General features: G+C 36.8%; 1 protein-coding gene, 1 long non-coding RNA gene and 1 pseudogene across 9 annotated transcripts; 1 reads left to right on the top strand and 2 right to left on the bottom strand.

Annotated features, from left to right (window-relative positions):
• Window positions 1-7,452: 7,452 nt before the first annotated feature.
• On the bottom strand, window positions 7,453-9,454 carry LOC110923151 (annotated as a pseudogene).
• A 6,973-nt stretch (window positions 9,455-16,427) lies between these two features.
• LOC110921174 lies at window positions 16,428-19,714 on the bottom strand. 3 transcript variants are annotated; one of them, XR_002582234.2, is made up of 11 exons: window positions 19,385-19,714; window positions 19,258-19,309; window positions 19,100-19,148; window positions 18,828-18,956; window positions 18,629-18,721; window positions 18,464-18,563; window positions 18,306-18,333; window positions 18,021-18,100; window positions 17,830-17,944; window positions 17,631-17,750; window positions 16,428-17,295 (listed from the first exon to the last, which is right to left on the bottom strand). It is a non-coding gene; the product is annotated as an uncharacterized LOC110921174 (long non-coding RNA). The 3 variants fall into 3 exon arrangements; XR_002582232.2 differs by having other exon boundaries at window positions 18,306-18,563; XR_002582233.2 differs by lacking the exon at window positions 18,306-18,333 and having other exon boundaries at window positions 19,385-19,713.
• A 590-nt stretch (window positions 19,715-20,304) lies between these two features.
• LOC110920655 lies at window positions 20,305-23,279 on the top strand. Of its 6 annotated transcripts, none has more exons than XM_022164840.2 (5): window positions 20,305-20,791; window positions 21,074-21,138; window positions 21,241-21,494; window positions 21,623-21,703; window positions 22,450-23,279. In XM_022164840.2, the coding sequence occupies exons 2-5, from the start codon at window positions 21,121-21,123 to the stop codon at window positions 23,054-23,056; spliced, it is 960 nt and encodes a 319-aa protein (XP_022020532.1). In that variant the 5' UTR covers window positions 20,305-20,791; window positions 21,074-21,120; the 3' UTR covers window positions 23,057-23,279. The 6 variants fall into 6 exon arrangements, 3 of the variants coding, with proteins under 3 accessions (XP_022020532.1, XP_022020531.1, XP_022020529.1); XM_022164839.2 differs by having other exon boundaries at window positions 22,435-23,279; XM_022164837.2 differs by having other exon boundaries at window positions 20,306-20,791; window positions 22,429-23,279.
• The last annotated feature ends 3,511 nt before the right edge of the window (window positions 23,280-26,790 follow it).

The raw sequence follows: 26,790 nt of genomic DNA, 5'->3' as shown, positions 1-26,790 counted from the left end.
AACATAAGAAAATTATGAAACGGCATGACAAACTTAGTTAAAATTTGATTATATATACTTGATCACATAAAAACTCATTCCCACAAAAGTGAGTTTTGAGCCTTTATTGAGCATACAAATACATATCTTTACACTAAATGCTCATTTTTCGTTTCTTGTGTGAATAGCCGCTTGGTTCTTACGACTCTAGAACTTACCACGACAATGCATTCCCGGCCCTTACCAACTTAAACCCAAGTAAGTAAATGATGGAGGCATTAGAACTAACCCTTTTTCTTTCTACACCGTTATTTTTCATTTTTTTTACCACCTACCCAAAATCCCCCTTTGAGCCTAAACCTTTTCATTTCTTAACCCAAAACAATCACCCTTTTTACCCACCTAAACCTTTTTATTTTAACCATTTCTTTTAGTAACAAAGCTCGGTTTTTCTTAAGACTTGAAAAAAAAATTAATGAAACCAAATAAACAAACAAGTTCATCAAAAATAACTTTGTTTGAAAGAAATGGTTCATCAGAATAAAATAAAATCGTGAAAATAAAAGTCTTTCAAAAAACGGATGCTTTTTACGCTTTTCGCCCTTTTACTAACCACTAACTCAACCACCCACCTTTAGCCCAAGCCTAACCCTTCACCCAAAAAAAAGTCCTCTTGATATTTACAAAGGTATATAGTTAAAAAGGAGGAAGATTGATTGCTTGGCAAGCTTATGGTAGGAGTAAGTTCCATGCCGCTCTCGAGTGATTCACTAAAAATACACCTTCGGCCGAGTGTTGAGTGATCCTTCGTGAGGTATGTGAACTTGTATATAAATGGAATTTTAAAAAGGCATGTTATGCCCTAATAAGTAATTTATCTTATGAAATGTTTTTAATAAATCATGACGAATAGGATTGTAAATAAATAAAAATAAAACTTGATAAAGAATCTTGGAAATCCCGACACTCTATGACAAGCCCAAAAACCTTCTCTGCTACCCATTCCATTTGGGAGTGAAAAAGCCACATTATAAAGAGTTTTGCTTGAGGACAAGCAAAGATTCAAGTGTGGGGGTATTTGATGTGCACAAAATGCAACATATAAATTACATCTATTATGGCATAAAACTAACCCTTTTTTAGTACTAATGTTGGAAAAAGTGTGCTTTTGTCTTCCTTTTGTATTTTCAGGATTAAATGATCTCAAATAGACAAAAGAAGTAAAAAAGACAGCTAAATCTAACATAAATACAAGAAAAGGAACAAAATGTGGCATCCCCGACCTCCCAACAGCATCTTCCCAAGCAAAACAAGAAGACAGAAGCCTGAACACGCCCTGTTCTCAGTGAGCACGGGGGTATGCCCAAGTGTCAGCAGAAAAGACAAAGTGGTAGAAGCTTCCATCGCCCACCACGGGGCCGTGCTCGGCGGGCATGAGGCCGTGGTCAACTATAAGATTCGCGGAACTAAGGCAAATCTTGATAGTACAGATATGCTTCTGCACACGGGGTCGTGCTCAGCGGACACGGGGGCGTGGTCAACTAATGCAGACAAACTGCATTTAATGAAGAAAGAGAGGAGGATGGACACGGGGCCGTGTCCAGCGGATACGGGGCCGTGCCCGAGCTTATGTTCAGCCTATAAATAGGAATGCTTGGAGCTCTTGCAACTCATCCCTTGGCACACCACCTCTCTCACACTTCACCCACCACCCACCACCATCACAACACCATTATCCACCACCATCATCCATTGTCCATCATAGAGTGTGTGAGTCGTCTCGGGATCCAAGATTGATCGTAAGAGTTCTTGACAATCAAAGGCCATGTTTGCCTAAGTCTCTAACATCACTTGGTGAAGACAAGTGTTTAGTGTAATACTTTTTATTTTTAATCTTTTGCACTTTTTAATTGGTTTTGTATTAATGACTTTAATTACTAGTTTCTTATGTTGAAGGTGATTCTTCCTTATCGTTTGTCCGTGGTGTCTTGGCATTATTTTACTGTCTATATAAAATAAAAGATTTTCACCATTCATATCTCCACGGTCTATATGGAGGTATGTTGGCTACCTGGTCGGGGGTTAAGGGAACGGTTTGGTAAGAGTCTTGCCATTGTTCAGTGTATAGATCCTGCAAAGGACCTGGGTCAAATTTAGTAGGACCTCCTTCAATACCCAACGGTATTGGATGGCGGGGGTCCAAACTCTTTGATCCCCTCATAAGTTAAACTACTATTAAAACTTTAACCCGGCTACTTAGGACTGTATCCTTGCTGACTCAGACTACTTAGTCAAGGGTAACGTCGCCTTCAAACGATGGGCCTACCACATTATGCATTAATAACTTAATTAATTATCTTTCAATAATCCGACCCTTTAGGATTGTATCCTTGCTGACTCAAACTACTGGGTTGAGGGTAACGTCGCCTTCAAAAGAGGGGCCTACTACAATAACTAAGATAATCTCTTAAATAAGTGCAAAAGTGCGAAAATAATCAAACGTTACACTACAAACGAGTCGGATCCAAGTGATTCATCTTGTCTATCTGTTTTTATTTTTATTTTACTTTTCAGCATTTTAGTTAGTTTATTTTCCTAGTTTAAAAAACCTTTTTCTAACATTTTGATTTGATTAGACGTTGAGGATAAACCGGTACTAAAAGCTCTTGTGTCCTTGGACGACCTCGGTATCTTACCAACACTATACTACGTCCACGATGGTTGCACTTGCCCATATGTGTGTTTAGTGTTAGTGAATATCGTGTTTATAATTTTAAAACTTGGCTAAAAAGTGTAAAAAGGGCTTAAAATATACACCTAAAACATATATACACTGACACGCATCAGGTATCATGCATCATGAAATGTTATTTTGAGTTCTTTAAGTATACGCCATGAAATCATGCACTTCAGATGTTCAAAACACACAGCCATAAAATATTAAACATTGTTCATATTGTACAGAAATTACCCGAAAAATGCCAATTGTCACATTCTCCCCCCGTTAAAAGAATTTTGTCCCGAAATTCAAGTTGCGTTATCGGTTGTAGGGGAGTTTTGAAACAACTTAGGGTACTTAGACTTGATTTGATCTTCACGTTCCCATGTAAACTCTGGACCATGACATGAGTTCTAACGAACTTTGACTAGCTTTATACGACTTCTCCGTGTCTTGTGGACCTTCCAGTCCGTAAGCTCAAAAGGTTCTTTGGTAAATTGGAGTTTGTCGTTAACGTGAATCTCATCTGCTGGAATGATGACTGTTTCTTGAGTAGGACTTTTTTTGAGATTAGACACGTGAAACGTGTCGTGTACACTGCTGAGTTCTTTTGGAAGTCTTAACTTATACGCAATTGTTCCGATTTTCTCCAGAATATTGAAAGGTCCAATGTAACATGGGTTCAACTTTCCACATTTTCCAAATCTTGCTACGCCCTTCCAAGGCGAGACTTTCAACAATATCATGTCTCCAACCTCAAAATCTAATGGTTTGCGTCATTTGTCGGCGTAGCTCTTCTGCCTATCACGAGCCGCCTTGTTACGGTCTCGTATCTGAGCAATCTTGTCTGTGGTTTCCTGAACCAATTCTGGACCAATGAGTTGTTTATCTCCGGTCTCCGCCCAACACAACGGGGACTGACACTTTCGCCCATACAAAGCTTCAAACGGGGAGGCCTGGATGCTAGTGTGATAACTATTATTGTAAGAGAACTCCACTAAAGGTAAGTGAGTATCCCAGCTTCCACCCAAGTCCATCACACAAGCACGCAACATGTCCTCAAAGGTCTGTATCGTCCATTCACTTTGGTCGTCCGTTTGAGGATGAAAGGCCGTACTAAGATTCAGTTGGGATCCAAAGGCCTTCTGAAATGTTTGCCATATCCTTGACACGAATCTACCATCTCGGTCTGATATGATAGAAACAGGCACTCCATGACGTGCTACAATCTCCTTGAGATATATTTCTGTCGGCTTCTTAGTGTTATCCTTTTCACTGATCGGTAGAAAATTCGCGGATTTAGTGAGTCGGTCAACAATTACCCCAATCATATCATGGCCTCTTTGAGTTCTGGGTAACTTAGTAATGAAGTACATCGAGATTTATTCCCATTTCCATACAGGATTCTCAGGTTGTAGCAACAACCCTGAAGGCTTCTGATACTCCGCCTTAACCTTGGCACATGTAAGACAGATACCCACGTAAGTAGCAATATCAACTTTCATCTTAGGCCACCAATAAAATTCCTTCAAGTCTTGGTACATTTTGTCTGATCCCGGATGTATAGAGTACCTTGACTAATGAGCTTCGTCCAAAATCAGCGTGCGTAGATCGCTGAAGATTGGAACCCAAATTCGTTCCATGAAGTACAATGTTCCATCTTCCTTTGGCACCAATTGCACCTCCATTCCCCGCAATAATTCAGCTCATGGATTATCCGGTTTAAGCGCTTCTTGTTGCGCTTCGAGAATCCGAGAAGTGAGATCAGTTTGTATGGTCATTTCTATGGCTTGCACCCTTAGAGGTTTTGCGCGCTCCTTGCGGCTCAAGGCGTCTGCTACAACGTTCTCCGTGCCCGGGTGATACTTTATCTCATAATCATAATCATTTAATAACTCGACCCATCTTCCTTGCCTCATGTTTAAGTCTTTCTGATCGAAAATGTGTTGCAAGCTCTTGTGAATAGTAAAGATTGTGCAACGAGTACCATACAAGTAGTGACGCCAGATCTTCAACGTGAATATCACTGCACCTAACTCAAGGTCGTGCGTGGTATAGTTCTTTTCATGCACCTTCAACTGACGAGAAGCGTACGCGATGACTTTGTCCCATTGCATCAACACACAACCAAGACCTTGTCGAGACGCATCACAATAAACCACAAAACCATCGGTACCGTCGGGTAAGGACAAAATAGGTGTGTCACAAAGTTTATCTTTCAACAGTTGAAAAGTCGTTTCTTGTTCTTCGCCCCAATCAAACCTCTTATCCTTCTGGGTTAGAGACGTTAGCGGTTGAGCAATCTTCGAAAAGTTCTCTATGAATCGTCTGTAATAGCCCGCTAACCCTAGAAATTGTCGTATCTTAGTTAGGGTTTTAGGTGCTTCCCTATTTTTAATCGCCTCAATTTTAGCAGGGTCGATGTGAATTCCCTTCTCATTTACCACATGACCTAAAAATTGTGTTAGTGCATGCGTCTGTCGACTTCGTCTTGTATCGAGTCTTGTACTTAGAATGTTAGATCAGGACACGTATTTCGAGATTTCTTGTAATTTCGCTTGTGAGGGGTAATTCCGCTTGAAAGTTTGTTCAGGTAATTCCGCACGGAATTAGCTTTAGATTCCGTGTGAAATCTAATTCCGCTTGGAACCTCTTCACGCAGAATCAGAACACTATATATACCCCATTCAAGCGAAATTAGTTAGAACTTTTCCGGTCAGTGTAACGAAGTGCTGCTGAAGTGCCGTCTCGCTGTAATTTGTCATCAAATCAATCAAAAAGGCAGTTTATGTGTATATTTTGCTGAATTTACCTCAGTACGACTGTTTCCGCCTTTCGTACTGAGCATAAACTCTTCTGAACGACTCGTTTGGAACTCTTTTTGGATTTTACAAAAGTTTATGCTAAAACACACTCAAACTCTTTTTGGAATTTTTTAATAACATGAAATGCAGTAAATAAATATATACAGACAATATTTTTTGTGAGTTTGTGTAAGAGGATCATATCAGTTTTTGAGACAAATCACTAACACCGTTAAGCTTTAAACATTCTAAGTTCTAAACAATTCACTTAGATTGTCAGTATACTGATCCACTTAAATTTTCACACAAAGTTCAACGGTTTCGAGATACGAGATTAGTATTTTAATGACTTAAACTTATTCGCGTGTCCCACCTCTTGAATATACTCCCGTATCCAGATCCCAACATTCAGTCTTACAGGTGAGTATACCTAGATGATATCTGTAAAGGGGTTAACTGCGAAACAGTGAGAGATCAGGTCAGAACTTCCGTTCAGCAGAGAGATGACGGCTCGTCTTTTGGTGTGTTCCCTTTAGAGAATCTTTTCTTCAACAGCACATGATTAGCATTTTGCAATGTTTCATCATTTTTTGTACTGAAGGCGAGCTATATTTCAAGCATGCAGAAGGTATTACACGGGGACTAGGCCATTGCTTCTGCAATATCAGAAGTCCCAGGATAATACCCCAGATATCACTGAGTATAAAGACCTTGTATTTCAGAAAGAGGGACCTTTCAAACAAGATTTCGGGGGTTACCCATATATCCAAGAAATGTTCCCCACGAGATAAGTAAGTTTGAAATTTATGTTTATATCTCGTAAACAATCTACTAAATGTATAAAAACCTACTGGCACATCCACAGTAAGACTGTTTATCACATTTTTGACTTTTCAATTCTTTAGCATGTTGTGATAGTCCACAGATGTACTATCATTTCCTCTTTTTACAACAAAACTCATTTTTGAATTTTATCATGTTTTTGGCTTTTTCAATAATATTTTTGGCTTTTTCAATAATGTTTTTGGATTTTCTGAAATTTTCTTACTCCCCCTAAAATTCAGAAACATTTAAAGAAAACTTGAAAACAAACTATACAAGAAAATTGACAACTGAATGTGAATCGCTTCAATTTGCCATCCATTTGGCATAAACAATCAGAACTCCCCCTTACAACAAACTATTTTCCCATTATGATTTCAAAACACTTAAGTTTGTTTTAATCAAAATGGTTTTTCCATAAAATAAGTTTTGTTAAAACCACTTGTAGATTCGGGGTTCATCATATTGCTCTAATACCAATTGTAGGATCGATTTCTGACCCAAACGAGTCGTTCAGAAGAGTTTATGCTCAGTACGAAAGGCGGAAACAGTCGTACTGAGGTCAATCAATCAAAAAGGCGAAAATTCAACCTACGGACTTGACGAGTTTAGAAGACAGTTTCGATTGTCCAAATAACTTTTCCTATGAATTACCATGGTTAAAGATAATAATAACCACATCGGAATACACTGGACTAAATACTAGTTATTATTATCTTTAACCATGGTAATTCATAGGAAAAGTTATTTGGACAATCGAAACTGTCTTCTAAACTCGTCAAGTCCGTAGGTTGAATTTTCAACAAAGTAGTCTTGTAAGAGACGATTGTTTGCACCCTTCTCGATCACGACCAAATAATCTTCTCGTGCTTGGGGGTTGTGGAACACCTAAAGCAGCTTGTGCAACACCAACAAGAAATTTCAAATTATGTTTGTTCTTTTCATCAGACGACGAATCGGAACTTGATGATGATGACAACAATAAGATGCTAAAATAGTAAAAATATTCTCTTTTACCAAAAAAAAGTAATATCTCATTTTTTTACCTCAATCAGAGGTGAGAGAAAAAGGAGATTCATAAGAGGGAAATCGATCCAAACTTCAAAATAAAATAGCATTTTATATAACTTTATGTTAATAAAAGTCTATAACTTACATTATTATTACATGAAATATATAGTTTAAAAAGAGTACAAAATCATTCCCATATATGGTTTATATTTGAACTAGTACAAAAACGATATGATAAACAAGTCAAAAATTTTTATAACATATACAAGGCGGCTTTATATTTGGGCACTTCTTCATACATCCACTTTTTTATCAGTTGCATCCTAGCGTGGGGAAACTAGGACGTCAAGCGGAAATGCCTTGTCATTTGTCATTCCAGGAAGCGCGCTCATATCAACAGGTGCACCACTTTGAGTCGACATCTCAAAGTTTTGTAGTAAAGTTGCTAAAACCATATGTAACATTTGATACGCGAAAGCTATTCCAGGACAACACCTTCTCCCGGCCCCAAAAGGGATGAACTCAAATTCAGTCCACTTCACATCGAAGGCCTTTTGGTCTGGGGTTAGGAACCTCTCTGGTCTAAACTCGCATGGATCCGACCATACCTTTGGATCACGGTGGATCTTCCACATGTTGGTTAGTAGCCATGTTCCTTTAGGGACATGGTAGCCAGCTACTGTGCAATCTTTTGTAAAGGCTCTTGGACCTCCTAGGAATCCGGCTGGGTATAGTCGCAAAGTTTCTTTTACGATAGCTTGGAGATAGACCATGTTTTTTATATCAGATTCATTTACCCGTCTATCTTTTCCTACTTGTGTGTCTAGTTCTTCTTGAGCCTTTCTGAGAGTGTGACGATTGTTTAGTAGTAATGAGAGTGTCCACGTTAGCATGATAGTAGTTGTATCTGAACCACCCGCAATAAGGGTCTGAAAACATATCAGTTAGAATGCACATACGTATGATTAAAAAAGACAAATCCCAAAAAAAATACATGTTCATTTATGGGATATGAAAAGTCAGTGTTCATTTTAAAAACTTTGTCTGGTCGTCCTAGGTTTGTTTATGGATTATACTGAAAAATATGTATCTACACACCTCACATGTGGTTTTAATTATGGTATCAGCATTGTAACCCGCTGTGTTATCGTCTTCTACTACTTCCATCATCACATCAATGAAGTCTTTTGCCTCAGTTGCAATTCCTGAAGATCTTTTTCGGCGATGCTCTTCTAACCATTTCCCAAATATAGAATCGAGTTCCCTTGCAACTCGTTCCATTGTCTTTTTATATCCGCCCAAATCCAACCAATCCAAAAAAGGAAGAGCGTCAGCCACCAAAAACTGTCCGAGGTATTGAAACCACTCTCTTAGCACTCCACGACAACTCATCATCTCCTCCTCGTCTTCACTGTCAACTCCTCTAGTGTACCGTTTTCCGACGACCACTTTAAGCATCGTATTCATAGTCAAATCCCCAAACCATTTCTTCATTTCCACCAACACTTTCCCTTGCGCATCTCTTTTCTCCCTCCAAAGATCATGAATATTTTTAATTGCGCTTTCTAGTTCAACCACTCGAACAACCTTAAGCTTCTCAAACCGACTTACAGACAACAACTCTTGAGAGATGATTTTACGTAATCCACGCCAATATGGACCATAAGGAGAGAGACAAATTTGCACCATCAAACCCCAATATCTTTGCAGCGACGTAATTCGGACGGTCAGAAACTATCACATCATGGGTAGTAAAGATCTCCTTAGCTATCTCCCAATTACTCACCACCAAGACTTTACGTATACCAAGCCGGATCATGAAGATGGGTCCATATCGGTCAGCCATGGATGACAAGGTTACATGGGGAAGATCAGGACCACTAAAAACTTTGAAGTGGCCTATTATAGGCCATGCACCACTTGCTTTAGGAGGAGTAGCAGTGGTTTTGTAGAAAAATGATATGTAGTAGAGGACTACAATCACGGCAAAAGTTGCAAGAACGACTTTGTAATCCTCTTGCATATGTGAAAGATCCATGAGACAACTATTGGTTTGTTTGTCCCGAAAGATTGTAGAGAGCTGCTTAATTGACTAATTGTGCCATATACTTGTAGGCATTGAGTTTATTTCACTTTCTACATAATAAGGACTCGTGACTTCGTGGATATCGATCTATGGATTGCCACAGATGTTAATAGGTCAGTTTTGTTACTATCGATGTCTATCAGAACGTGTGGATAAATTACTTGAGGATACGGCTAGGTTAGAAGTGTATTTACCACACATACAATATATGGTATAGGAAAAAGGTCGGCACTCAAATTATTTTGTTTGTTGGTTTCTGAGATTTCATAAATAAAAAATATGAGTATGTTTACAGACAAATACTATTAATTAATGACCCAGTGTTTAACCTGAAATATTTTAGTTAGATCATTGGTCAGATTTACTCCTTGAATTCACTAAACAGTACTGGGGCGCGTGTCAAGTGAAGGTGTGATTAATTTTTTTTGAACATCCAACAAAAGCGATTTATTAGATAATAACTGGATTAACACTATTAACCCCAGATACTAAAGGATATAACAGAAAGAAAAGAAACATACATAGGAACTAAATTCCCACATATGCCTAGTGATTATTACCACATTCACAAGACAGTCCTTCACACACCCATAACGCCCTTGTAGCGCGGTGTTTAATGCCAAGCCAACTGACATGGCTTGGGGCGTTAAATTGGTCTAACAGAGAATTTGTATTCATATATAAATTCAACTAGCAGGATTACATACGCTATGTTGCGCGGTTTCGGTCGATATCTATTTTGATTCAATATAGCAACCTAAAGAAATATGCTCAAAAGAATATTTCCAAATGTTTTACATCGACCAAAAATCATAAAATTAAATTTAATATGGACAGCGGGGCGAGCTGATTTTAAATTAATTTTAGAGTAAATTACAAGTTTTGTCCTTTATGTTTACATTAAATTGCAGGCGCTGTCCTTTTAGCCAAAAGTTTACAGGCGGTGTCCTTAACCTTTCAAAAATCTTGCATGTTTTGTCCTTTAAGCCAAACCAGGTTAGAAATCTCAGTTAAAAACTGTCATGTGCAATGCACATGAGGGTAAAATGGTAATTTTCCCTCTCAACCCCATTTAAAATAAAAAGAATTTCATTAAAACAATACTAAACCACCTATCATGTGCAATGCCTCGATCTCATCGTTGTAGGAAACCGTATTCACCGACACACCTCCACCGCCTTCGGAATACTCCGCCGATCGTCTCCGATCAACTGCCGACACGTCACCTTTTGAATCAACCTTCATAGTGTAACAACTTCTGATTCCTCCGCTTTAACCGAATACCCTGTTCTGATAACCGAATACCCAATTCGGTCTAAACCAAAAACCGAATATGGTTCAGTTTTCAGTTTAGTGAGTGTGAAACTGGATAACAAACACCCCTAATTTAGGGTAACAAAACATGATCCGGAATCTAAATTACATCACATTCATTATACTTAACCTGATAACAATAACTCTTACATCATTTAACTTCATTAGAGTTTAAAAAGAATAAATTGACAACCAGATTCAACACAATTAGCTACATTGAAATACAAATAATCCCACTTTCAATCAACAACATCCATAACAACCTATACAATTACCTTCTAGCGACGAAAACTCATCGATACCGTCATCATCAACAACCACAGAGCAATCCAAACCCCTCCCCCCCCCTTCCTCTCAACCGAATCCAAAGGCACTCTTTCCTGGACCGTGGATCCTCGCCTGAGGCGCTTCAGCTTCGGAACTGAATCCTGACCTTGAGAGTCTGAGTCAAGGACAGTTAAGGTTTCAAAATCTTCATCGGTGACCTCGATATGATTCGTGGCGGACCGAGGTTTGTTTTCTTCGGTTTGGTTGAAATCAAAGCCTAGTGAGAATGAAGGTGGTTTGAAATCAGCCATTGGTGTGAAGGATTATTGGTTAGGGTTTGGATTGAAATGGGGAAAGTAAGTTTTTTTATTGATGTTTTTGAGGTCCTAGTTTGGATTGAAGCGGGGAGAGTGAGTTGAGAGGGAAATTACCATTTTACCCTCATGTGCATTGTACATGATAATTTTTAACTGAGATTTCTAACCTGGTTTGGTCTAAAGGACAAAACGTGTAAGATTTTGAAAGGTTAAGGACACCGCCTGTAAACTTTTAGCTAAAAGGACAGCGCCTGCAATTTGATGTAAACATAAAAGACAAAAGTTGTAATTTACTCTTAATTTTAATTGGAAACGTAAACGTTACCTTAAATATACTTTAATGAAAATTTATGTCGAAACGCAAACCTAGTTGAATTTATACCGACACATGCACAAAAATAAGCACGTAGTTAAAAAATGGTACGACTCGTTGCGGCGGTGTCGAAACATAAAGTGACTCGAATTTATACCGTCTAATGAAAATGTATTATATTTGACCTGACTCGTTTCCAAACAAAATTTACATCAAAATGTAGAGCAATTGGAAACGAACATAAAAATATGCACGAAAACGTTTTATATTTGACACAACTCATTTCCCCCCAAAAATAAATACTAAAATTTACGTCAAAACGTATAACAACTGAAAATGTACAATGTAAATTAACTTGAATTTATTTTGACACGTACATAAAATAAACAAGTAAAACTTGATTACAAAGTTTTCCGAAAATTAAAGGGTTATAAGTGTCGATGCTAAAAGTTTGATGATAAAAGAAAAATAAAAAACAATAAAAACACAAAAAAAAGTAAAAAAGTCAAAGTATTGTTCATCAAAATTGATAATTGTATTATGGATAATTTTGAATACTTATCACAACTATGTATTTGTGTTAATATATGAATATATGATATTTTTAATAAAATATGTAAGAAGATTATAAGGTTCTTTAATGTATTTGTGTTAATATATGATATTTTTAATAAAATACTATTAATAAGGCCACGCGCGTTGCGGCGTGGGTACATCGCAAACATCAAATAGATTAGCGCAAGCGTTATTTAATGTGTCAACCACATAAAAACGTGTTTTTGACGTGTCCGATATAACTCAATGTAACTTATATAAGCATTTAAATCAAATAACAAAATCCAAACAGGGTTGGTTCACGTAGTGGTGTTCCACCTAATAACTGCACAATCCTTACATTTTCATTAAGACTTAGTGGCATCAATACGCATAGTGACTCGTATGTCAAATCATAAACCAACTAAAAACGTAGATAAAAATAAGCACGAAAACGTATTATATTTGACCATGTTCATTAACATGAATTTATATTCACATGTACATATAAAAATGAGCATGTGCGAAAATAAAGTGTTTACATCAAAACGTATGACAACCTAAAACTTACATAAATATTATATTAGACCCGACTCATTTTCCGGAAAACTTTAAGTCGAAAATTTAAATGTGTACTGTTTGCGTCCAATGCCGATACATGAATATGTACCGAAATGTCCATAAAAATAAGCATGTGAGGAAATAATTTTTTTTTAAGTTAAAGAATGAAAATAAGGTGCTCGCGCGTTGTGGCGTGACATTTAAGGGCACATTATCGTTCGTTAAGTGCGCTGGCATGGTGATATTAACATGTTTAAGCACCCGAAAGAAACGTATAAAGATACGGTACAATTAAACGAAATGTATTAAGTTGTGACGAACCAACTACCCGTTTCGAATTTATAGGAACATGTAAACGTGATATAAACTAAAAACACAAAGGGAAAAAAGAATAAAAAATAAAAACCAAGGAATAAAAGTGAAAAGTTAGAAATTTAGATTATAGATTTGTTATTGTGTAACTATTAGAAGGAAAACAAATTAGTTAAAAAATGAGGGAGCCAAAATGAAAAATTTTAAGGGAGTCAAAATAGAAATTACATAAAGGACAAAATTGTAATTTTGAGTTGGATTGTCGATGGCCTTTGCCACCGACTTTGTAGTTTAAGTAAAAGTAGAATGTAAGAAGATTATAAAGTTCTTTAACATGTTTTAAGATAATTGCGGGAACCAATTTTCAAACTCGAAATTCCAAATCCAAAACTACAAGAAATGAAAATGAAATCTATGATTATGGCGGGTTGAATTTATACAATTGACACCGCATAATTTTTTCTCTTGCTGCTTAGTTATATACATACTTGTATATTGGTTCTTAACTTTCATTAATTACTAATTACTGTGATCAACTTTTACGTTTAACGTCTGTCACATATTTTTTAATTTTCACTAACCAGAGGGTGAAAAAATTCTATTAGTCTTTCTTAGAATGGCTATTTAACAAAATAAAATAAAAAAGTATAAACAACAATTTAATTTAGAGTAAAGGGCTCGTACATTTGATAAACTTCTTCTGCATTTCACGACGGAAGAGAGAGCTTTCAAAATCTTTCTTTTTGTGTGGTTATAAAAATCAAGCTTAAAATGATCGATATATTTTGACAATTTTGACAAGATTCTCTGGGATTTGTTTTTTTTTTTAATTTATTGTACCAACGGGTCCTAATATTTAGGGTTAATTAAGTTATTATATAAATCTATAATACTATAAAAAGGAGAAGTGATGTACAGACATGTAATTTTACATCGTGTCCAACACTTAAAGCGATATATACAACCATTGAAAGCTTGTTTTGTAAGGGTAAAATTGTGAAGAACTCAAGATTTTAAGACACTATGAGAATATAATAGTAAATTAAACCTACACCCCATACACAATCAATATTCTTTCCTTTCCTGCCCTCAACAGACATCCTTAAAATCAAACCCCCTTCCTTTGATTATGTCCACATTTAATTAGAAACTAGTTTAATACCCGTCCGTTGGACGGGTTACGCTAAAAGCGTAACAATGCCCTACATGTGTCATCCACTCCACCAGTATCCATTTTTAGGGCATCTACACCGCTTACAACCGCGAATCACCGTCGCTCTTCCCCAACCTGCGTCACCTACCAGCATCGACCACCACCGCTTTGCCCCAAATCGATGTCGGCGACATAACCACCGCCCATTCGAAAGCGCGTAGCTTTATCTGCTCATCAACCAAAACCCAAGCGATTTTTCCGTTTGAAATTAGGGCCCCAACACCTACGCTTGAACCTGGTTTTCGTCTGAAATTAGTTCTATACCCGTCCGGTGGACGGATATATAATTGGTATAATGATATAAGCACTTTATTTAGGTCCACCAGTTGTATCAATCACAGTCATACTCAATTTGTACATGAATTTCCCAATATCCCAGCACCAATTAGGCTTCATCGAACTCCCAAATTGGATTTTTTAAATATTGTTTTGGTATGAAATTAGATATAACAACCAATTATTAATGCTTCAATCATTTAGATTGCGGCTTATCTCAACCGAATAAGCAAACACCAACTCAACCTAACCTTTGGCACATAACTAAAATGATCCGTCTCAAACTGAACCATTTTACTTGTTTACCAAATCAACCAATCTCACAATGAAAAGTGAACTGTCTCGACTAAAAATTAGTAGATGGGACTGACTCGATCTTTGTCGATACATTTAGTGATCAAGCCTAGATAAAACATGGCTTCTTGTGGGAGAAGGCCTTCAATGAAAAAATAAGCATGTGAAAATGTGTGTTGGGCATAACATCTCCAAGAGCAAGAGGAATTGAGAAAACCACCTACAATTTACATGAAGTTACTTAAATATTCCACTTCTAGCATTCATCCGCTTGAGAAAATGGTCATTTGAAACACCCATCATAAGGGCAACATGGTTTCCAATTGTCAGCATGTAATAATATTGTTCCATAATCATAATTAACAAATTCATTATTTATAAAAAAGATTAAAAAATTTGACAAAAGGTGTTAGCAGGTCAACTTAGTTTGTTTTGACTTGAAACTCATAATAGAAAGTGATACGTTTCAACTCAAAAGTCAAAACCTTTTTGACCCATTAGCCAACCCATCCGACCCCCTATCTTGTCTTTGCTGTAATATTGTTTCACAATCATAATTAACAAAGTCAACATCTTTAAAAATAAATATAAAAATAGTAAATTGTGACGAAAGCTGTTAGCAGGTCAACTCGGTCCGTTTTGACTTCCAGACACATACCAAAAAGTGACATGTTTTAACTTAACCCTTTTTGACCCGTTACACAACGCCCGACCCCCATATTTTGTCTTCTCTACTCTCATAAGTATTCAATGCTCATGTTATGCATTTACAACCTAAACCAAGAATCAAGAAGGATACGTACCTGGGCACAGACCATAGTCGAAGCTTCACACTGTATAGGGTTCATTTTTCCCAAAAATAGAATAAGATCATATGGTCAAAATAATTAACCAAGTTGCTAAATTTATCATCCAAATCGAAAAGAAAAAAAATATGATTTTTGCAAGTATTTATGAAATACTGACTTTACAAGCATGTTGCTGCTACCACGTTTCATTCTTTTAAAAAAAGAGTATTAAAAGAAACCTTGGACGCCAACAACATTCCAACAGGAAATTTTTATCAGAACAGCTCACTGACAAAGTCGCATTACCATGGCTTTCCTTTGAACAAAGACAATAACCTGTGAACAATCACCTAAAAATGAAATATGCTTAGCACATACATGTGACAAGAAATATCATCAAAGTAATTAACTATTCAACATTTTTATTTCCTTGTCATGGAAATTTGTTTAGGGTTAAAATGCAACAACAATACTGACTAAAGTTAGCTGAAATGAAAAAAGCAAAGGGCTGGCAAAAGTCTTAAAAAAATAGTATACACAATTACACATCTATAGTAGCTTATGTTACATGTGCAGATGTGCTTTATCATACCTGTTTTCTAATTTGTTCTTAATACCAATTAATTACTTCAACACAAGCTAAATTTACCTACTCTTGATTCAAGATTCAAAAGAAGAGCAAGTTTGGTTTACTTTTTTGTACAATTGAGTTGTACCTAGTTGACTAAAGTCAGGGGCATATAGGTAAATTGGTTAGATAATAATATAATATTAGTATAAAGCCAAAAAAGAGTGATAGTTTAGCATCATAATAAGCTTACCTTCAACATTTTTTTTTGGATAAAGGGCATCGCCCAACAAACTATATAAAAAACCATGAAACAGAAATTACACCATCAAGGGGGCATACCCCCATATCATCCCCAAAAACAGGCTTTGGGGACAAAAAAAGAAACCATACAACCCCGTCTTGGGGTACAAAAGAATCGAACATTACTTTGAGTAATACACGTATACTCTCCTAACCTATCAAAGTTACAAAGCTCATAGAATTTCTTGTCCTCACAACGCATACCCATGGTGCATTTGTCATAATCGTCTTTAATCGGCTTGCATAAGGTGTCCCCTCCCCACTTGAGACAGCCATGAACCGCTAGCCAAACTTCTTGGGCCTTCAATAGACCGGGCCCAACTACTCTCCAATTAACCCATAAATGGGCCTTCAGCATACATTTTATTCCTGAGCCCAAATACATACAATGGGCCATGTTCTTCACGGGTCATTTACACAGCACCTGGGCCGCCACCTTAACCCAAAATTCAGGCAACATCATGCCTTCCAACCCAGACTTAGCCTTTGACTCCCCTATAGGACCCGGGCCAATATAGCAAATACAAAACCCAACTGTAACGTACACTAAGCCAGCCCAGTGTAATGTGCCAAAATTGTTCATCTACCTCACATCAGATCCACTTCCAAGCCTAAAGAGAACCCATAGAACCCAAACCTGGGCCTTCAGCAACAGAATCCCATAACCACTCCCACCCAAACAGTGGGTTTTCGATAGCCCAAACCAAAGAAATCATAAATGACTTGTAAAGAGATTAACGTCTTTCCGATGCATGACTCGCTTTCAAGCTTACGAAGCAAGTGCTGAACATGGAATCAAGTATCACAATGCTTTCTGAAAAAGTATTATAAAGAGACAGTTTAAATATCGAGTACATAATTTTTGAAAAAATAATGAATATTTTAAAAGCAATGAACATGCAACTTCTGATTATTTTAAAAGCAATGAACATGCAACTTCTGATTATTTTAATTGCACTTGTTTGTGTGTTTCTGAAACTAAAAAAAAAAAGAAATAAGAATGAAATTTGGGTTATGATATCTCTAAATGGGTCAAATGAAATGAAAGTTGGCCAAAGTGGTTTTTTTGAATTTTGACCAGCCCGGTTTGACCCGTTACCAAAAAATACCCATTTTGCAACCTCTACCCATTATAGAGCTTTGATTTACCTTATATGCCATCCTACTGTTTATATGATCGGAGTTGTTATAAAGTAGCATCCACATTTAATTGATCAGCCAATGATGTGCATCCTCCAGCAAGTTTCATTAAAACAAAAACGACCACCACTTGTAGGACAAAGAAGAAGAATAAAAATACAAATTATATAAAAATATGTTATAATAAAAATACTTGCTTATTGCATACATGTGGATCTTGAACTACAAGAAGAGCAGTTGAGCCACAAGTAAGCCCTACAGCTGAAAGCCAACGAAATAAAAATAACTGTTCTCCATATCCTTGGCTATCAAACCTCCAATCCCTGAAGAAACAGAACAATTTGTTAGATTTTTTTCACTCAAGTTCTTCAAATTTTAATACTATATGGCCAAACCCACCAGGTATCATAAGGCTCCAATAGTAAGAATATTTGCTTTTGTTGACTGGATCATTAAGGGAAGTGATGAAGCTCTGAAAGCTGAAAGAAAACAAAACTCAATCCTTCACAAACTTCAAAAGAAATATATAATCAAGTAACAAAATTGATATATGGTAATCTAGTTTATAGACCAACTATAAATCTATGAAGGAGATTTAGAGGAGCACATTGAGGTGGATTTCAAAACTTCAGATAAGTGTGTGAAAAAAATAGTAAGATTATATATAACATTGAAGTGTCATACCTTTTTATACATAAACCGAAAGAAATCACTCAAAGTTTGGAACACATTCCCAGCAAGATCATGTTAGTAGAGAAAAAAAAATAAAACATAATAAAACGCATTAAATAAACAAAGCTCAGGATAATATGAATATATGATATGATGTTGACAATACTCACTACATCATCAACACATCCAGTCTGATCATTACTGCTTGAATCCCCTCATCACCAAGTATTGAAGTAACCTTTTGCAGATTCTGAAACTTTTCATTTGCACCTATATATGCATATGAGCATGTTAGTAACAGGTAAACCTTGTTGAACATTAAACTGGTCACTTACGTTGTGTGAAGGCCTTCATCTGGATCGGGTCATCAACTACAACATCAAAGTCCTTACTCCTCGATCTCTACCTCATCTTTTTTTGTACTTACCCTGGTGATACATGGGAGAAAATAAGATGGCCAGAAAGTGGATAAGTAAAACAACAGAAACAAAATCTAAAAAATTGAATCGTAATCCAAAGGGAAAGAGGGGAAACCTAAAGAGGACAAGAGGGTTTGAGGAAACGATTTCCATGCCTTGCCTTGCTATGGAAATGACCATTTTCATGGAAATGGCCATTTTGGTTTCTTCTGCTCCAGACGGTTTCAAATTTCTCTGGTCAAACCTGCACATGCCACAAAAACCCCAAATTCAAACCCTAATGTTTTACACCAACGAATTCAAACAATAATGTAGAATGTAACGGATATATGAAGCAAAACATATAAAATGAATAAAAACATCTCAAAATCTGACATTTAGCCTAACCTAGAGCCAATGAAGTTTCTCTAGCTTTACCGAGTAGCCTGGCAGCGTCCTGCGATGGTGAAGATGATGGTTTAAACGGCGGTGATTGGAAACAACAGGAATGAAGGAATGAACCAGAAGACACAAAAAATTTAATTTCAGGCTAAGAACTCACTAACCTTGAACTCACTGGAGGTGAACTAAATTAGTAGAAGACGTCCTAGTGATAAACTAAACCAAGTGATGGAGGCTTGAGAACATAAAAATTTCAATCAGAGAAACCCTAATTTCAATCTAAATGCTTACCGAGTTGCGACTGAAGAACCCTTTAATGACCAGCCCACTGATTCAACTTTGCAGGGGTTGTGATTTAGATTGGCTGCAGCAGGTGGTGGGCGTTTGTGGTTCTCATAGACCAAACATGAGGGAAGATTGTGTTTATTTATGTGTATATAACTGTACACGGAGGTTATGTGCAGTGGAGGATTTATAATGGGTGGCCTAGGGTAGTTGGGGAGGAGAAATCGGGCAAACGTGGAGGGGAAACGTGAACCTACAAAGATGGGATGGAGAAGAGATGTAGTAAACTGCTAAAAACTTTGGTGAACCGCATAAAAACGGTTTTTGGGATAAATTAGGTTGTAACCACCAAAAAGTTGTGGAGATCATGTGTAGAAAAAGGTGGAACAAACCACTTGCTCAGAAAACCGTAAATAACCTCCCCGAACCGCCATCATAGCGGTTATTTTTGGGAGTTTAAACGGCTGAGATTTCATCTCAGCTTGATCCGACGATGAATATCGATTTAGAAAGCAGTTAGACTTAATGGGTTTAATATATATATAATTCCAAAGATCTTCCTCTTATTTTTCTTTGAGTGAATTTCAAGTTTTGTCCTTTATCTTTAGGCCACTTTGCAAGTTTTGTCCTTTATGTTTAAATTTGACGAGTTTTGTCCTTTATGTTTAAAAATCAAGCACGTTTTACCCTTTATGTTTAAAAATCAAACACGTTTTGTCCTTTATGTTTAAAAAATCAAGCACGTTTTGTCCTTAAAAATCAAGCATAAAGGACAAAACGTGCTTGATTTTTAAACATAAAGGACAAAACTCGTCAAATTTAAACATAAAGGAAAAAACTTGCAAAGTGGCCTAAAGATAAAGGACAAAACGTGCTTGATTTTAAACATAAAGGACAAATTCACTCTTTTTCTTTTCTCCAATATTACGATGTTTTGGATCTCCTGCTTCCCCTCAAAACTGAAAACTAGATATTTTTTTGGAACCCTAGCTTCTTCTTCAGCCACTCGCATAATCTGCCACCGCTTCCACCGACGACGGCAAATTTAGTGAATGGTGACGGTGGTGATAAAAACCAGGGTTCCGGCTGAACCTTACATTTTCTCTACAAGCCGATTAACTTCTTCAGATGAGTCTCTTGAAATTTTTGAATTTGTGCTCTTTTAACTTGTTGATTCTGTGTTTGTATCTAACTATTTGTGTCGTTCTTTCAACAATAGATGTGTTGTGCCTGTCTACTTTTTGACACTATATTAGGATTAAACTGGCTTTTAATTTTGCCATTCATACAGGAAACAGGTTTTCAGATTCTGAATAAACAGAATTGTTAAGTCTCATGAGGCAAAGTATCTCCCAAAGCAATGCATCAAATGGCCAAGTAATCGGCACCAGACAAACACCACATTTAACCAAGGTAAAAGCACAAGAATATTTTTATTAGAGGTGGTAAGATGTGGGCATGATGACTTTTAACCTGCCATTTGATCTATTTTTTTATCTAATTTTTTATTTTTATTTTTTTGTTTTGTGATTTGGCACAACCCAATTCGACCCTTATATAAGTAGTTTTGAAACTTGCACGATAGCGACAAAACGGACGAACCCGCCGCAACGCGCGGGCATGGGTTCTTATGCTTACACTTTCAATATGTGTACTCAATTTGATTGTTTATGATTATGTTGTGTGTGCCTATAGGTGAGGAACATGAGACGTTAAAGAAAAAGTATCAAGAAGAATGTCAAATGTTAAAGAAAACCAAGGTAATTGTAGCATAAATATGATGATAATTTCATTCTCGGTTATATATTTTGATTCTGTTAGTGTTGTTATAATATGAACACTTGATTTTACTGTGTTTGCAGAGGCTGTTTTTGCAGTGTCAGTGCTTCATGGATTCAATATGTGTATCTTTGCATATGGGCAAACTGGAACCGGAAAGACGTTTACAATGGAAGGAACTGCTGGGAGTTAACTACCGCACTTTGAAAGAGTTATTCAGGGTATCTAAGGAAAGGAGTGATATTATGAAATACCAACTATTTGTAAGCATGTTGGAGGTCTACAATGAGAAGATAAAAGACCTCTTAGTTGAAGATACTGACCATCCTGCTAAAAAGTAAGCTTGTTGACCATTCACTTAATTTTTAAAGAATTTACAAACCGCAGGTTGGATGAATTTTAAAAGCTTCTTGTTCTAATAAATCTTCGTGTTTAATTATTCTTTGTTTTAGTTACGATTGCTAGGGTTTTAGGTCTCAATTGGTGTGAAGCGATTGAGGCTGCTCAGAGGTCTCGTAGATCGACGCGATGGAAGCACAATTTAAGGTATTTTCTAATTTTTTGTTAAGCGATTTGAAATTTGAATCAGTAGTGACATTTATATAGTTCTTGGGGTGTCATACTATGTCAAATAATAATAATAATTCCTCTATTTATACTCACAATATCCATAGAGGCCAGATTAAAAACTGAACAAAAATGAACAAAATTAGTTCCAGTTAGGTTAAGAACCCAGCAGATTCCAACAGATTCTTGATTTTTTGTAATTTTTTTCCGATATATGACAGAGCTGCTAATATTCTGTTATAAAAGAGTTGTTGATATTCTGTTATGTTTTAAATTTAAAGTACCTCTTAGTTAAGAAAACAGATAAATCATGTGGGTCCGAAATCAATATATTATACAGGTGAATTGTAAGTTGATAACTTTAAATTGTAATATTAGTAAAAAATCTATTACCGGTCTGATCATGTGAAGGAACGCTTAAGACTTGCAAATCTATTGTTGTTTTGTGGACAAAGGTTTTTATATAGTTCAGAAAAGTTGGTTGATATGCTGGGGTGCTAAACGGGACGTGTTAGCGGGTTGGCGGGTTCAACCCGACCCGAACCCGAAAATTTTACACAAACCCAAACCCGACCCGAGCCCGAAAATCGTATCATACATAACTACATAAGAACCCGAACACGACCATGAGGCGCGCCTTGAGCGCACACCTGGTTTGTTTACTTACCGTGTAATTTTAACGTGGTTTACTGGTGTTGCATAAGGGGTAGTTTGGGTTGGGACAGGTCAAAAAGGCTACACAATCAGTGTAATGGGATGTTCTCAAGCTGGTACAACTACTGCAGAAGGTCCGAGACATTGCAGCGTCATTGTGGTTCTATAGGGGAGTTATACAGGAATGTTAAGTTGATGGTTCTGGGTCTCGGTTTGTCTGTTAGATGTCACTGGACAACTGAGAGCTGGTGGCATCAAGCTAGCATTTTTCCTCAGCGTAAAAGATTCTATTTTGTTGGAACATTACTGAAGTGGGATATTCGTGAAAATGGCTTGACTATTGCGTATTTATTGCTGCTGAGGACCGGTTTCATGCTGATGTTCAGCATCTGGAGCTGGTGCAGATGGGTGTATGATGAGCATCGGAGCTGGGCCTTATATCTATTCATGAAGGCCCACAAAAGGAAACTCTGGCCTGCTGTGTTTTCCGAGGCCCAATTGACTTCCCAAATCACTGGTTCAATGCTGGTTATGAAGGCGCAAACTGGCGAGTTTAGGATGCAATGGAAGGCCCGAACCTGGGTTCAAACGATGCAAAGTAAGGCCCAAGCGGGATCCTCCTGGTGTTTCGTGAAGGCCCATACTTGGGTAAAAACATTACAACACAAGCTGCCATAAAATATCGGATTTGCATTAATTTGGGTAATATTTTCATGTGTTAAATTGGGTGGGTTGGGATTTTTCAAAACATTTGTTTTAATAAGAAGTTAATTGGTTAATTGAGATTGCAAAAAAGTATAGTGCTATGAAGAGTATCTAGATACTTGAATTGAATGATATAGGAGGTGATATGAATAAGACTTTGGACGCCTTTGAATGCATTTGACCCATTAGATGTGTTTTCCCTTGGCTAATTTAGTGGCCCGTTTGAAATAACAAAAGAAGCAAGCCAATATATGTTTGTGTTCCATTCTGTTTATTTTTCTTATAACTGGGGTTTATTTCTTTTTCTTTTTTTTACCTTGCTTCTCACTGGCATTTAAGCCTTACATGAAATTGTTCAAGGATCCATTTGATGGGTATTTAAAATCTTTACATATATTTCATTCCATTGTATTTACCAAATTGGATAAAAAATCATGATCCGTTCACAAAGAAATTTGTTGATTTGGATAAAAGAAACGTTTCTATGTCAAACCCAAATTATACAACTGGTCAATTTTGGTCTACTGTATGTACAACCCAAATTATACAATCGTTTCAAGGCCCATCTTCTCTTTCATGTGCCAGTATCAATTCTTTGTCTATACTTAATTGCTATATTAGTTGTGTTAACAAATTGATTTTAAAAATAAACTGTGTGAACTCGTTGGGCAACATGCGGCAAAAACTCATAAATATCCGTGGCAACGCGCGGGCCTTCCCACTAGTTGGTCTTAACATACAAAGTATCTTTATCGTAAAAATGAAGGAGGAATTTTTTTTTAATTTTTTCTTCTACTTATTAAGCACGTATCTTAGTCATAGAATTCAAAAAAAATCGTGCTTTTATACTAGTAGAGTAATTATAATTACTCTACTACTGTAAAATCATCAATTTTTTTTACATTTTCCAATTAAACGTTATTCTTAAATAGTAGAGGAAAAAATTTCGAAAAACAAAATTTCCTCCTTCACTTCTTACATTAAGAATATTTTATATATTAAGACTCATTTGTATTTGATTTTTACATGTTCTTTTTGTTTTAGAAATTCATTCGTTTTTGTTTCCTTGAACGTCTCTAAATTATTCTCTATTTCTCTTGTTTGAATCTGAGACTTCCGTTCTAAGAGGCATGTGACTCTAACAAATAGGTTAACCTCACATTGACTTTAAAGATTCATTTGAACGGGTGACAATGGAACAAGTAAAAATATCATAATCCTAATCCTATTTCACAGAAAGAGTGGTTTGGCCTTTTAATTTTAACTAGTGGGATACCTCCGTGCTTCGTGGTGAGCTATCGTTCAGTATTGGTTTGATTCATTACAATATCAGTATGATATCAGCACCCGAAATAGCAATTTACACGACCTTTACATTGTCGCAACCCCCGACCCCTACCCCGGGAGCGGGAGCCGCGAACACGAGCTGGTGGTATCGGTATTTATTAATTTGGTAGCGGAAATGAGACTTCAGGATTGTAGTTAGGAAATAAATTTCAGAGTTTCAAAACACCAAACTTTTATATTAAACAAATGGGATAAAACTCATATTTCATTCATAATATCTTTGTAGGGATAAACCCTAGTTGCTAAAAACATAAACTTTTATTTAGGTAACTTTATAACCACTTTCTTTAAGCCTTCAGTACTCCATAGTTGGCTTCTATAGCTTCACATTAAGTTACCTGAAACACGTTTTAAAAATATTTTATCAGCAAGAAATACTGGCGAGTACATTCCAGTTTATAAAAATAAGCTTTTATAACTTTACAGTATTGAGAGCTATTACAATGTTTACATCTACCCAATTACTCATTCAGTATTTGTCACGTTGGCAGTTACAATGACCGTGGTCATATTACTATTGGCTAACTCTTTGTCCAATAGTAACGCTTGATTAATAGTGTATACAAAACCCCACATACCGGCAGTAATTGTATAATACAAAGACTCAATCACTGTAAGTACAACCGAAAACATTTGAGATTTTGTAACACGGTTTAGAAGAAAAAGAGAATGACTCACATTGCAAACTTATGTTTTTCTACGGGCTTCCTAGTAACAATTCCTGATTATTTTCTTAAGATTCTATTTAAAAACATACAATGCACGCGTGTTAGTAAAATAACCCAAATCACATTGGCCATACAACACGAGACAAAACCCCAATGGACTTAGTCAGGCAGAGCCTTGACATGCGTTGGTGGGTCCTAGATCAATCGGGTAGGGTAACGAATTAGTGATCGGAGGTTAAAATACTTACAACGGGTCAGAGCTTCGTGTTTAAGAGGGTATAATAGCTATAATTTTCGCACTATAGGGACAAAGAAAGAAAAGAAATTGAACGAGTTTTGAAATGCAGCAAACTTCCCAATTTATAGGTGATCTCGGGGTCTGTCACGCCCGGCGACCCCCTCCCCTCGTCCTTGTCGCGCCCTGCGAGAGGCTCCCTAGTGACAGCAAGGGTGGCTGGGTGGCACATAGGCTCGGCACATATGGCGACACATGGCAAACAAGGTAACCGGCAAGCAAAGGGTGTCGCACCCCGAGACCGAACCCCTTTGACCTGTCGCGGTCCGCAAGCCCTCCAAAAATAAATATTTTATTTGTTTTTAAATAAAATTAGGGTTATACGATTTCGTTTACAGGCATACGGGTTAATTTAGGGCGTTTTAGAGGGTTGTTATATCCTCCCCACCTTGTTTTAAATCTCGCCCTCGAGATTCACTGGAATAGATGTGGATACTTCCGTTGCATTTCTGACTCGAGCTCCCATGTGTATTCTGGTCCTCTCTTCGAATCCCATTTCACTTTGACCAGAACTAATCTCTTATGTTTGAGATTCTTGATATTTCTATCTTCAATCTGTATGGGTTTTTCTACAAACTTAAGCTTCTCATTTACCTCAATATCTTGAAGAGGTATTACTAACGATTCGTCTGCTAAGCACTTCTTGAGGTTACATACATGAAATACATCATGTATTCCTGCCATTTCGTCTGGTAACTGTTACTGATAAGCTACTGGTCCTATTCTTTTGATAATTTCAAAAGGTCCAACATATCTTGGGCTTAGCTTTCCTCTTTTACCGAATCTGACAACTCCTTTCCATGGAGAAACTTTTAACAATACCTTGTCTCCAACCTGAAATTCCAATGGTTTTCGTCTATTATCTGCATAACTCTTTTGACGATCCAGTACTGCTTTCAGTCTTTCCTTGACTTGAATAATTTTGTCAGTTATTTCTTGTACAATCTCAGGACCTGATAATTGCTTTTCTCCAATTTCTGCCCAACATACTGGTATTCGACATTCCCGTCCATAGAGTGCTTCAAATGGTGCAGCATTCATGCTGGTATGATAGCTATTGTTGTAGGAAAATTATATTAAAGTTAAATGATCATCCCAATTTCCTCCAAAATCTACCACAAAAGCTCTAAGCATATCTTCCATTGTTTGGATTGTCCTTTCACTTTGTCCGTCCGTTTGAGGATGATATGCGGTACTTAGATTCAATCGGATTCCCATCGCTTTTTGGAAACTTGTCCAAAATGAGAAGTAAAGCGGTTGTCTCTATCAGACACAATAGATAAAGGTATTCCATGTAATGAAATTATTTCATTTACAAACAGCTTTGCTAATTGTTCCATACTGAAAGTTTCTTTAATTGGTAAGAAATGAGCAGATTTGGTCAATTTGTCTATAAT

This window comes from Helianthus annuus, chromosome 4 (genome assembly GCF_002127325.2).
Source record: "Helianthus annuus cultivar XRQ/B chromosome 4, HanXRQr2.0-SUNRISE, whole genome shotgun sequence".
NCBI lineage: Eukaryota > Viridiplantae > Streptophyta > Magnoliopsida > Asterales > Asteraceae > Helianthus > Helianthus annuus.
The sequence above is the reverse complement of the archived record's forward strand: the minus strand, read 5'-3'. Positions and strand labels throughout refer to the sequence as shown.